Raw genomic sequence first — 14,326 nt, forward strand, 5'->3', positions numbered from 1 at the left:
GCTCTGATGCATTCCTTTAGTTTAGCGAAATGGCTGAATTATACTGACTTAATCAATGCTTTTTTTTTTTCGTTTTCTTTTGTAATTATTGGTGTTTCGTATTCTGTTAGGTAGCATCGACGAATGACCGATGAAATGTTTTCCCCTGTCTAGGGCTTCCTCATACGTCAGTACGTCAATGAGTTCGTCACTCCGTCAATGAGTTCGCCACTCCGTCAATGAGTTCGCCACTCCGTCAATGAGTTCGTCACTCCGTCAATGAGTTCGCCACTCCGTCAATGAGTTCGCCACTCCGCCAATGAGTTCGTCACTCCGTCAATGAGTTCGCCACTCCGTCAATGAGTTCGCCACTACGTCACTTGGATGATTGACGGACTGACGCCAATGACGGATTAAGCCAATGGCAATGAATGACGGAGCTACCGATTCATTGATGGAGTGACGGGTGAATAAGGCGTGTATGTCTAAGGGCCACCTCATACGTCAGTACGTCAGTGAGTTCGTCACTCCGTCAATGAGTTCGCCACTCCGTCACTTGGATGATTGACGGACTGACGCCAATGACGGAGTGACGGAATCATTGACGGATGAATAATGTCTGTATATGCCCTGGATTTTGTTATACGTAGCTACGTCAATCCGTCACTGGGATGATTGGCGAACTGACGTCAATAACGGATTGAGCCAATAACGCAGTGTATCAGCCCTGGACTACTTCATGCGTCATTACGTCAATGAGTTCGCCACTGACGGACTGGCATATTCTTTCGTTTTATTTTAAGAAAGGCTAGTATTCATCATTTTGTAAGGTAGCATCGACGTAAGTCTTTCTAAAAATTTCGTTTTGATTTCGTTTTGTGATTATAATTCATTAATATTAAATTTTTTGTTCGGTAGCATTGACGATTGACGTTATGACGGAATCACTGACGTGAGTGGCGAACTCACTGACGGTAGCATTGACGATTGACGTTATGACGGAATCACTTACGTGAGTGGCGAACTCACTGACGGAGTGACGAACTCACTGACGGAGTGACGAACTCACTGACGGAGTGACGGGTGAGGTAGAATTAATTGACTAGTTCCACAAATGAAACCCCTGCTAAATTGTTATTGTCTAGCAATTCTAGATATTAAAACTAAAATTCCTATATTTAAGAATAATGATACAGTGGATCACGAAAGGGTTTAAACTTATCATAAAAGATATCAGGACAAAATGAAAGATTACACAGATAAAAAGAGACATACAAAGTCTCATAGTTTTGAAATTGGTGATATTGTGTATATTGCAAATTAAAATCCTAGTAAATTACAATCAAACTATAAAAGTGTGAAATATGTCATAATGAAATTTATATCTAATGAAACTTGTGAAATTGTCAATACTGAAACTCAAGTAAAATTGAGTGTTAAATTTTTGAGACATGTACCTTTAAAAAGTAAGGATTTATTAGTAGATGATATATCTGATATGCAAGATGTTAATTTTGAGAATCCAATGATTTTGGCAGAACCTCAGCCTCAGACAAATATCCAAACGATCACATTTAAAACATTTTTGACCAGATGCATTTTTCTCGCTTATAATTATGAGCATCATTACCACATCTACCAGGCTATTCAGTTTTCTTAAAGTTCTGTTCTGATTTTTGGTTTGGCTTAGATTTGACATAATGAACTGATTCTCCTTTTTTTTAGTTCTTAGATTGTATACTTGCCATTTCTTCTGCTCGAATTTAATCAACAGCTTTTGTCCGTGTTAATTTATCATCTCTTACATACGCGCTATTGTACACACAATTCTGTCTCTAATTAAACTATCTTTCAAACTGTCACAAGATGTTGGAATGAAGAATACAATTAAAGGGAAACAACCCTAAACAATATACATTATTATATTATTAATTAATTAATTACTACACTGACCTTCACAAGTAGTACCAGTAAATTTATCTGTACAAACACATGTTCCATCAGACTGTTCTGTTCCACCATTTTTACAAGGATTCGCTTAAAATAAAACAATCGACACATTATATAACTTAAAACGTACCTCATACATATACTGGACAATGGACAATCAATTTAATTAAAATAAGATTTGAATTTCTTATCTATTTTTTAGTTGCTGATATTTCTACTCTACATAGTAATCTATATCGCTCTATATTGATGTATTGAGTACTATTTTAACAGTGGTATTTCTATATTGCTCTACAATTGATGTATTGAGTACTATTTTAACAGTGGTATTTCTATATTGCTCTACAATTGATGTATTGAGTACTATTTTAACAGTGGTATTTCTATATCACTTTCTACAATTGATGTATTGAGCACTATTTTAACAGTGGTATTTCTATATCGCTCTCTACAATTGATGTATTGAGTACTATTTTAACAGTGGTATTTCTATATCGCTCTCTACAATTGATGTATTGAGCACTATTTTAACAGTGGTATTTCTATATCGCTCTCTACAATTGATGTATTGAGTACTATTTTAACAGTGGTATTTCTATATCGCTCTCTACAATTGATGTATTGAGTACTATTTTAACAGTGGTATTTCTATATCGCTCTCTACAATTGATGTATTGAGTACTATTTTAACAGTGGTATTTCTATATCGCTCTCTGCAATTGATGTATTGAGTACTATTTTAACAGTGGTATTTCTATATCGCTCTCTACAACTGAGGTATTGAGCACTATTTTAACAGTGAAAATATTGTATTATTGTACTTTGTAATCTTAATAGTTTTATACATCTATTGTGATAGAGATACATACCGTCTGGACACATCTATTGAGATAGAGATACATACCTTCTGGACACATCTATTGAGATAGAGATACATACCTTCTAGACATTATACATCTATTGAGATAGAGATACATACCTTCTGTACATTATATATCTATTGAGATAGTGATACATACCTTCTAAACATTATACATCTATTGAGATAGAGATACAGACCTTCTAAACATTATACATCTATTGAGATAGAGATACATACCTTCTAAACATTATATATCTATTGAGATAGAGATACATACCTTCTAAACTTTATATATCTATTGAGATAGAGATACATACCTTCTAAACATTATACATCTATTGAGATAGAGATACATCCCTTTTTAAACAGTATACATCTATTGAGATAGTGATACATACCTTCTAGACATTATACATCTATTGAGATAGTGATACATACCTTCTATACATTATATATCTATTGAAATAGAGATACATACCTTCTAAACATTATACATCTATTGAAATAGAGATACATACCTTCTAGGCATTATACATCTATTGAGATAGAGATACATACCTTCTAAGGGCGCGGTAATTAGGTCACAGGAAATTCGGTAACCGGAACTTTGGTCACAGTAAAAAGGTCACACGGTAATTTGGTCACAGTAATAAGGTCACACGGTAATTTGGTCACAGTAAAAAGGTCACACGGTAATTTGGTCACAGTAAAAGGGTCACATGTTAATTTGGTCACAGTAATACGGTCACACGGTAATTTGGTCACAGTAAAAAAGTCACACGGTAATTTGGTCACAGTAAAAGGGTCACATGGTAATTTGGTCACAGTAATACGGTCACACGGTAATTTGGTCACAGTAATAAGGTCACACGGTAATTTGGTCACAGTAATATGGTCACACAGTGATCTGGTCAAGGCAAAACTAGTAAAATGAAATTACTGGTAACTGGTGTAGTGATATTTATTTCATAATACATATTATAGTGTTCTGCTTGCCCTCTGCCAGAGATGGGTGGACCTTGTGGGGCCCTGAACGGTCGAAAAGTATTTGGTATACCTGTCAATCTGCAGCTATATAGTTATTGCTGATACAACCCGCCACCGGTCTGCCTTACCACCGTTTAACTTTTGCCGACTCTCGCCATTCCAAATTACAGAATTCTCACTCACTGAATGCAGCCTGTGAAATCATCCAGTATTGACTTCAGCAATGAAGTTGATTTAATATGTATTTTATATATAATCTCCACTACTCATAAATTTCCGTGCCTGTACCAATAACGTGAGCGTTTCAAAGCAGATTCTTTTCGATTTTCGGGTGGGGGTAGGGTGAGATGCTTCAGCACGTATCTCACGTATCTGAAGGCCGCCCATCTCATCCTACCCGAAAATTGAAAAACGCTTAGGTCATTGGGACAGGCGTGGAAGTTTACGAGCAACGGTGCTAATATATACGAGTGGACGCCCACATGGCTATACGCCCACCAGCAGCAAATCTCATCGCGGCTTTCGCCTTTTAAATAGCATCACTACTTCCATGTAGCCAATATACACAGGTAAACTAGGTTTCAATCGAATCAGAAAAGAAATTTCAATAAATTTTGTGCTAAGTCGGGGGCAAAGTCACGAACCTACTTAAGTTGTGACATTGCCCGTCCTAGACCATTTATTGAATCTAGTTATCAACTACAAGCGGTTGATATGAATAAGATGACCAACACCACTGAAAATGGGTAATTTTACTGTGACCAAATTACTATGTGATAGTATTACTGTGACCAAATTACCGTGTGACTTTTTTACTGTGACCAAATTACCGTGTGACCTTATTACTGTGACCAAATTACCATGTGACCTTTTTACTGTGACCAAAATACCATGTGACCTTTTTACTGTGACCAAATTACCGTGTGACCCTTTTACTGTGACCGAATCACCGTGTGACCTTATTACTGTGACCAAATTACCATGTGACCGTATTACTGTGACCAAATTACCGTGTGACTTTTTTACTGTGACCAAATTACCGTGTGACCTTTTTACTGTGACCAAATTACCGTGTGACCTTTTTACTGTGACCAAATTTCCGGTGACCGATTTACCTGTGACCTAATTACCTACATTTACATACCTTCTAAACATTATACATCTATTGGTATAGAGATACATACCTTCTGGACATTATATATCTATTGAGATAGAGATACATACCTTCGAAACATTATACATCTATTGAGATAGAGATACATACCTTCTGTACATTATACATCTATTGAGATAGAGATACATACCTTCTAGACATTATACATCTATTGAGATAGAGATACATACCCTCTAAACATTATACATCTATTGAGATAGAGATACATACCTTCTAGACATTATACATCTATTGAAATAGTGATACATACCTTCTAAACATTATACATCTATTGAGATAGTGATACATACCTTCTAGACATTATACATCTATTGGTATAGAGATACATACCTTCTGGACATTATACATCTATTGAAATAGAGATACATACCTTCTGTACATTATACATCTATTGAGATAGTGATACATACCTTCTAGACATTATACATCTATTGGTATAGAGATACATACCTTCTGGACATTATATATCTATTGAGATAGAGATACATACCTTCTAAACATTATACATCTATTGAGATAGAGATACATACCTTCTAGACATTATACATCTTTTGGTATAGAGATACATACCTTCTAGACATTATAATACATCTATTGAGATAGAGATACAAACCTTCTAAAAAAATATGAGAGAGATACATACCTTTTGGACATAATGTTCTTTCTAAATCACTCAGACATTGTGAAAGTGAGGGTTGATAATTGTATCTTGATCGACTGCCGTATCGGCTGCTGTATCTAGAACTGCTGGAACTTTTGAGCATAGCGATCAACACAAACATCGACACATAAACTTTGAAAGAACCCATTTTGTCAGATTTTCAATTGAATGGACACAAGATTGTCATGTAACAGTATTTATAGTTATTTAGAGCTGCACCTGCATAACAGTTATTAAAATTATTCCTTCCCATTTTAACATTAAATTTTCGATCATAAATTTTAACTGAAAAAAGTAAATATGTTTTTGCGGTGAAAATAAAATGTATTTTTATTCACTTGTCCACACAGTATGCAGGAATTTTCTTTAACTGCCTTTCGTATGGAGATATGGGGTAGACCTACTAGTTTATTTGTATGTTGAATTATGTAGATGAATACATGAGAAATCGGCGTCCATTGAGCTATTAGTATAGGATAAAACACTGCCGAGGATTTATATGATATTAGTAGTACTAGAGCTTTCAATTAGGTCGCATAAAAGGGGATTCCCCATTCCATTTCATTTCATGGGGAAAATGCGCCCCTAATTGAAAGCTCCCATAACATAAAGACCTAATCATCCTTCATTTCATAAATTCTTACACTAAAAAAGACCTAAACATCCTACATTTCATAAATTCTTACAGCAAAAGACCCAAATTCCCTACATTTCATAAATTCTTACACCTAAATTCCCTACATTTCATAAATTCTTACAGCCCTACATTTCATACACCAAAAACACCTTCAATCAATTTCCTACATTCCATCAAAAAAGCATATTAAAAATAACCTTATATAAAATAACCTCGTTTAAGTAATGTAGATGGGAGATAACTCTTTTTGGATAAAAAACAGACTAAATTAAGTCATTTAAAAATAGGATGAGTTTAATTCTAAAACACGAACAACACAGATTCGAAGATTATTCGGGCGACGGTATCTTTTCTTCATTTTTTTCTCTAGGTAAAACAATAATTCCAAAAGTAGCTAGCTTTGTTTCAAAAAACAAATCACTCATTTCAAGCGGAGCGAAAGCCATCGGCTCTATCGCTGAAGCTGGAAAGAGAATAAGCGATACAGTGAAACAATCTAACGAGTTGAAAGAATTAGAGCTAATAAGAGAACTTCGAAACAGGAGATTAGAAGAAAGGAAAGGAAAAGGTTTTAAAGTTATAGGATAAAAATGATTGTCGCTCACGCTCCAAAAACTTATTTCGGTTCAGGAGATATACAAAAAATCATTGGGTTCTCTTCCTGGATTTCCATGGGCGAAATATCCCGGAGAAAAACATCTCCCAGGGCATAATTACACAGGTCCAGGCACAAGGTTAGATCTGCGATTAGACGAAAACGATAAACCCAAACCAGGGGAAGAACCAGTAAATAGAGTTGACGCCGCTGTGCTTAAACATGATATTTTATACAGAAACAAAGACATAAAGTTTAGACACGAAGCAGACAAACAAATGATAATCGAACTTGAAAATATTCCAAATCCAACTTTCAAAGAGAGAATGGAAAGAGCATTAATCATTAAACTGTTAAAAGCAAAGATGAAATTAGGTATGGGATTGGCGGATGAAATTCATAAAGAATTTAGAAAAACTAAAAACTTTTTAAAAGTCAAAGTGTTTGAAAAAGATGAAATATGGTCAGCCGATTTAATTCATATGCCAGTCGAAAGAGGATTTAAATATTGCTTAACAGTTATAGATTTATATACGAGATATGTATGGGTTATTCCTCTGAAAAACAAAACGGGATTATCAGTCAAACACTCATTTGAAACGATTATGAAACAATCTAACTGACATCCAGAAAAACTATGGGTAGATAAAGGAAGTGAATTTTATAACAAAAATATTAAATCTCTGGGATTTGAAATTTACAGCACGCATAACGAAGGTAAAGCTGTAGTTATTGAAAGATTTAACAGGACTCTAAAAAATAAATTATTCAAAAAGTTCACGGAATTGAAATCTCAAAAATGGCTTAAAATATTACCAGATGTTGTAGATGAATACAATAACAAAATTCATTCATCTATAGGTGTCACACCAACACAAGCCTCGAGTAATCTAAATATTATAAAGTCAATTAACGCGCAACATAACTACGGAAATGAAATAAAGAATTTAAATATCAAACCCAAATTTAAAGTTGGAGATCGAGTTCGTATTTTCAAATATAAAAGTAAATTCGAAAAAGGTTACGTTGGATACTAGACGAACGAAATATTTATCGTTTATAAAGTAAACACTACATTACCTCCGACATATGAATTAATCGATCAAGACAAAGAACAAATCATAGGTAGGTTTTATCAAAACGAACTTCAAAAAACCAAAATGAATGATGAAGAATTTGATAGAAGATTAAGAGATGTAGACAAGCATTTACGCTTTAAATTTTTTAAATTTAAATGCAAATTTATGTTCAAAATATTATTGAATGTAATACAATTTTTTTCAAAAAAACCGACTTTTAAAAATGAATGAATTTCTCGATAAATATGGAATCGATTCAACCACAAACTTTCAACTTATGAGATGGGCGAATGAGTTAAATATATCACCGTTTTATTATTGTATGAGAGATGAAATAAATAATCTGAAATATAAGAAAGGTAAATTTTACGCTATAACAAATATACATACTTCCGATCAAAAAGGAGTTCATCATTCTGCTTTGTACAAAGACTCTGACTTTTATTTCTTCGATTCTTATGGATTAGAACCCACTGAAGAGATAATCCAATTGACTAATAAACCAATCAAATGTTCAACATTTCAAATTCAATTACCGGGACAAAAGTTTTGTGGTCAACTTTCACTTTGGGTTTTATATCAGTTGAGTTTAGGAAAACAGTTTGAAGAAATTATAATAAAATTAACTCAATAAAAATGGCGAATAAGTTTGGATTAGGTTCTTTACCTTTAGAAACTAAAAAACCTAACACTACAGCGTGGATAAATAAAGCCAAACCTTACTTCCTGGATCAAATCGGAGACACTCTTCAAGGTGATTTAGATATGAACAATTTTAGCATAAATAACTTAAAGTCTCCGGAAAACGATAATGATGCCATTCACAAGAAATATTTAATGTAACAATTAAATTTAATTGAAGTAAATAAAGGACATTTAAACGAAAGAATAGGCGATGTGAAAAGATTCTTCAAACGTCAACTAAATAATAAAGATTTTATTGATGATACTAAATTACAACAAGAAGTAACAAGTTTAAAAAATTTTATTCAACAACAATTATTCAATGTAGTAGATAAAACTCAGTTACAAACTTTAAGTTCATTAATATCTAATTTAGATGATAAGATTACAAAGCAAAAAATAGATCTTAAACAACTAATAGCCAATATTAATCCAGGTATAAGTGAAGACAAATTGCAACGGGAATTAACTAAATTTAAAACTGAATTACAAAAAGAAATAACAAATATTAAACAACAAATGCAAAACATACATGATAGCGAAATCAAAACCTATATTCAACAACAAATACAGAACATTGATGATAGTGTTATTCAACAACAGATAACCACTATTAATAACCTAGTTTTAAAACAAGACAAAAATATAGTCGCATTAGAAAAAAAGTTTCTCAAGAAAGAATCATATTATTTCAATCTTCCATTTGGAAAAGAGAGAGATTACGATATTTCTATTACTGATAATATTGATAGATCAAAAGACTATGAATATAAAAGGTATGGATTTACAGCAAATATAAGAGTATATTTTATTCCAGATAGTGATCCCCCCCCAAAATATTTTTGATTCAGATGATTATAAATTAATATATTTTTATTTCCGAGGAAAACTTACAATTGAAATAACATTTTCTATACAGGTAAAAGTTGAATCAATATTCTTCAGACAAAACTTAAATATGTTTAAGAAATTTAACGCTCGCAAAGTTCTCCAGTTTATCAATGGTACAAAAAATGTAGAAACTAAAGAATTAGAAATTAACGATGAAAACAACAAGGTTAATCACTTATATGAAATTAAAACGAGTGGAAAATATATAGATAGGTTTAGAATGTTAATCATACCAGATAATAAAGAAGATGAACTTTCATTGGGTGATTTTGATATGATATTGGAAACGGAAACTCCACTATCAGTAAGTATTATTAGAAATCCAGAACCAGAAAAAGAAGTAATCAATTATCAGTTTTTACGAGCAACATACTTTGAATACGTAAAACTATATTTTGTTGATAATGATATATTTACCTCACTCGATATTCATAAAAGTCAACAAAATCAAAAATTTTTAATAAGAGATGATGCATATGTTTTTATATTAATCTTTATTGATAGACCAAAATTTTCAGTTCATCTGAATAAGATTAATGATTCGAAAGAACAAATATCGTTAGTATCTGTAACAGTTTATATTGAAGATAGTAAACACAAAGTATTTTTATCAGAAGTTCACTTAATTTAATTACCTAAAAATGGAACTCGAAAGTAGACAAAACTACATGATAGAAAAACAAAACGAACTAAAAGAAAAACTAAAACAATTCAACAAATGCAGAAAAACATGGAGTAGAATCGATTCTGTTTTCATAACATTAAGTACAGTTTTAACAATAGGGATAACGGTGGCAACAGCCGTAACCGGTGGATTAATGCTTCCGATCATCGTCCCAACTGTATTAGCCGCGTTCACTGCCGTTCAAACTTCATCTTGTGGTTTGATTACTTAATGCAGCGGACACACTAGGCGAATTTAATTCGCTGGTACTTCGCCCGAACAATTCGCCACCGAATCCATTCGGCCGACGAAGTGGACACACTGGGCGAATGTTTGTGTCGATAATTTGCCAGCGAATTAAATTACGCATGCGTAGGGGAGACTTAGTCACATGATCACAAAATGGCGGTGTCCAGAAAGAAGCGGAAAGTGGCAATTGTACTCGAAACTCTTTTGGTTTTACGTCGAATGCGAAAAAGAAGAGCGCGATGGGAGAATAGGAAAACCTGGGTAAAGCCATGGATACAACGGCGGCAGACCCATATTCGGGTTTGCTAATATCATATAAGTTGGGCTTAGACTCCCATAATATGACTAATTCCTCTTCTTTTTCCTGACTCCACATTGCATCGTTGGAGGTCGCCATTTTGTTTGTCATGTGACGCTTCGGCGTCTGTGATTGGTTGAGTTATAGCAATATTCGCCTTAAACTTCGGCCGAGTGGACACACTTGCCGAATGAGTCGGCGGCGATTAATATTCGGCCGAATATTATCAAACATGCTTGATGTCGGCGAATGGCTTCGGCCGACGCTCGGGCGAACGTCGGAGCACTGGACACACTAGGAGACTCAAGGCGAATTTTACTGCCGATTGATTCGCCCGAACCATTCGCCGTGAAATTCGCCTAGTGTGTCCGCTGCATTAGGTTTTACATCAAAACAGAAAGCTCATTATAAAAGGAAAACAAAAATTTTAAATACATATCTTAATAAATTGTTTATATTTTTCGAAAGATCGAGAGAGGATAAGAACATAACCATTGAAGAATTAGAAGAATTCAATGAAATTTTAGATAAATTTGATGTAGAAATATCATCAATAAAAGTTAAAATTCCTAGTTAAAAATAGTTGCTTTAAAAATATGAATAAAATTATATCACATGATCTTTTTTCCAATGTTATTGAGCATATCTCTGACGAATTTCATACATTTAACGGACAAATTGAATTAGATGGAGAGATAACTCAAGATGGAAAATACATACAAGACATAAAATTGGTAGGTTTTGATATCATGACTTTTGTCGATTTCTTCCTTGCGCTGGATATTACTTATTCCTATTTCACAGGAAAAATGATTTTCCATAAAAAGGCTAGTGGTGATCAAAGCTCATTATGATTTTTTTTTTTCGAGACAAGAAAAATTCCTAGTTAAAAATAGTTGCTTTAAAAATATGAATAAAATTGAAATTGTAGACGATAAATAATTCATACCAGTGAAAATTTTAGACAAGATTTTAGACAAGACTATTGACAAGATTATTTCTGATGAATTAAAAAATATGAATAAATTCATAACAAATGAACTTTTTTTCCGATGTTATTCACCTTATCTCTAATGAATTTATAACATTTAAAGGGCAAATTGAAATAGATGGAGAGATAACTCAAGATGGAAAATTCAAACAAGACATGAAATTTGTAGGTTTTAATACCAAAACTTTTGTCAATTTCTTCGCTGCAGTGGATGAAAAATCGGATGCCTCCGATTGGTATTTCACAGGAAAAATGATTTTCCATAAAAACAATTTCAAAGAAATAAAAAGATCAAAAAAGGGTAGTGGTGTTAGCCTACTCAAAAAGATAAAAGAATATATCGGTATAAATTGTTATATACCGAGCGATGGATGTTGCTCTGTAAAGTGCGTTAATCATGTTTTAAACGAAGACTACACGAGAGAATTTCAAGATTTCATCAACAGTTTTCAAAAATCAAACAGAAAAGGAGTTATGACAACTGCTAGAATCTGCGAATTCAATAAGAAATTTAATACTAATTTTCAAATATATATGCCCAAACATAGACATTTTCAACCAAAGAAAGTAACCGAAGAATTAGATTGGGTTTTTTATTTACACAAAGAACACTTCTGTTTGATAAGAAGAAATAACAAAACTTTGGGCATTAAAGAAATAGAAGATGATTACGATGAAAACGTATGGAGAACTTGTGAAGATGATAATGCGGTAACGCAAGTTTCACTTCTAAAACTAAACGTTTTTCCAACCATTCACGATGATTGTTTATACGCTTGGGATTGCGAAACCTACAACGAAAATAAAGCCATACCTTATTCCTGTACTTTAGTTAATTTAGAAAAACTAAGGAAAATGTTAAACAGAATAAATAATCTCTTTCCAGATTTAAAGCCGTCAGATCCCATTCCAGAAGAATTTTACAACAAACTCATGACTAATATAGTAGAAATATTTAAATATAAATGTTACAACGTTTAGGAAAAATAGATCAGAAAAGAATAACATTAATTGCTCATAACGCTAGCGGTTTTGATAACTGCATTATGATCAAAAACGTAAAAAAACTAACACAATGCCCTTTAAAAACAGCTAGAGGAATTCTGTCTCTACCTTTAACTAATTCATTCACTTATGAATATTTACAGAAAAAATGGAAAAGACAGAAAGAAATAAAGGGTAACTCTAATTATTTGCAAAATATTAATTTCACATGTTACTATCAACATGAAAAATCCCAGATCCAAACAGACCCGACGATGCAATTCTACAGCTTTTAGAGATTTGTCTTAGCCTTCAAGAGAAATTCCCCCATGTCTATAAGCAGAAAATGATAGTTGCATATTCAAAAAATAAGAACTTAAATGATAATATTGTTCATAGTAAACTAAAAACAATCAGTACATGACAGATACTATACTTCTCGCCCATCGGGCGAGTTATTTTTTCTAATTTCAGATCAGAATAAGAACAGAAGAAAACCCAATATCAAGACCTTTAACCCTAATTTCTAAATAAAGTGTCTGCTCCACCCTAGGCCTGTACATTTGGGAGAATCAAACCCTCCCTTCCCCGAAATCTAATACTGTCCGTGCCAGGTCAGATCAGACAATTTATTTTGACTTTGGTATATTTTATTTCATCTTCTATATATTTTATTTTTTTTGTATATATTGTATATGTTAGGATTTTGACATTTGTTTCTCGTGCATATAACAAACTTTCTTCAACAAAATTTGCATTAATCTTTTAATCTAACCAAGTAAATTTAATTGCCATTATTTATGTTTTTCTTTCATGTAAATTATACTCCGAGATAATCCATCCATTTAAAGTAGTACTAGGGTATAATCAAAATTCAAAGTTAGTTCTAATCAATTTACAATTCACTAATCCCGCTTATTTTATCAAATATTTCTCATGTTTATTTATTTTATATTTTTGTATTCTTGATTTCTGATTATTTATGTTTTTCATTTATGTAAATTGTACTCTGAGATAATCTAATCCTCCTGAATTATTACTCAGATATAATCAAAATCTAATCCAATATTTCTATAATCCTCAATTGATCAAAGATATGACTCAACTAATTAAGAAATCAAAAATAAACCTAATCCTCAACTGATCAAAGATATGACATGATTCACTTAGTAATTTTTAGAAAATCAAAAACCTGTATTAACTGACTACTATATAAATCGCAAATTCAATCCCATTTCATAACCATTCCTCGACACATGAAAAAGGATAATATTTCGAAAACCGGTTCGTGTCAATTGCGTAAGTTTTTGTTTTACTTGTTATAATTTTCACATCATTGTTAGCGTTATTTATCACCTTACTATATATTTTTTAGCATTTTTCATCTTGCTTTATATATCCCCAAACCCAGTTTGACTTATTTGCATAATTTGATCCCAACATTTTCACGCTAGCATATACAGTTTCCTCCTGTTACATCCGCTGTACATTCCCTTCTAACCCCAAGTTATTTTCATTATGCTCCCCAACTACAACAACCACTGGCAAGATGCCAGAAATAGAAACACTAATCGTCAACCAAACCAATATCACGTACCCTACAACGGCCCTGTCTTCCATCGACCTCTACCAACTACCAAT

General features: G+C 32.9%; 4 protein-coding genes across 4 annotated transcripts in view; 2 read left to right on the forward strand and 2 right to left on the reverse strand.

Moving 5' to 3' along the window:
• The window catches only part of LOTGIDRAFT_231837 (hypothetical protein), a gene marked incomplete at its 5' end in the record, with an annotated part of 59,239 nt that extends 53,478 nt beyond the window's left edge, over positions 1 to 5,761 (reverse strand). The window contains 2 exons of the mRNA XM_009054973.1: positions 1,933 to 2,016; positions 5,596 to 5,761. Of these exons, the coding sequence (XP_009053221.1) occupies positions 1,933 to 2,016; positions 5,596 to 5,761 (250 nt within the window). The remainder of the gene's footprint in view (positions 1 to 1,932; positions 2,017 to 5,595) is intronic.
• Positions 5,762 to 8,560: 2,799 nt separating this feature from the next.
• Positions 8,561 to 9,454, forward strand: LOTGIDRAFT_160092 (hypothetical protein; the record flags this gene model as incomplete). The annotated part of the gene is made up of 2 exons (XM_009054974.1): positions 8,561 to 8,678; positions 8,787 to 9,454. 2 exons carry the CDS (start codon positions 8,561 to 8,563, stop codon positions 9,452 to 9,454), a joined length of 786 nt encoding a protein of 261 aa, XP_009053222.1.
• A 917-nt stretch (positions 9,455 to 10,371) lies between these two features.
• Positions 10,372 to 10,809, reverse strand: LOTGIDRAFT_160093 (hypothetical protein; the record flags this gene model as incomplete). Its single annotated transcript, XM_009054975.1, has 1 exon — positions 10,372 to 10,809. The coding sequence occupies one exon, from the start codon at positions 10,807 to 10,809 to the stop codon at positions 10,372 to 10,374; it is 438 nt and encodes a 145-aa protein (XP_009053223.1).
• Positions 10,810 to 11,746: 937 nt separating this feature from the next.
• Positions 11,747 to 12,682, forward strand: LOTGIDRAFT_160094 (hypothetical protein; the record flags this gene model as incomplete). The annotated part of the gene is made up of 1 exon (XM_009054976.1): positions 11,747 to 12,682. The coding sequence occupies one exon, from the start codon at positions 11,747 to 11,749 to the stop codon at positions 12,680 to 12,682; it is 936 nt and encodes a 311-aa protein (XP_009053224.1).
• Positions 12,683 to 14,326: the final 1,644 nt, after the last annotated feature.

Source organism: Lottia gigantea (genome assembly GCF_000327385.1).
Source record: "Lottia gigantea unplaced genomic scaffold LOTGIsca_23, whole genome shotgun sequence".
NCBI lineage: Eukaryota > Metazoa > Mollusca > Gastropoda > Lottiidae > Lottia > Lottia gigantea.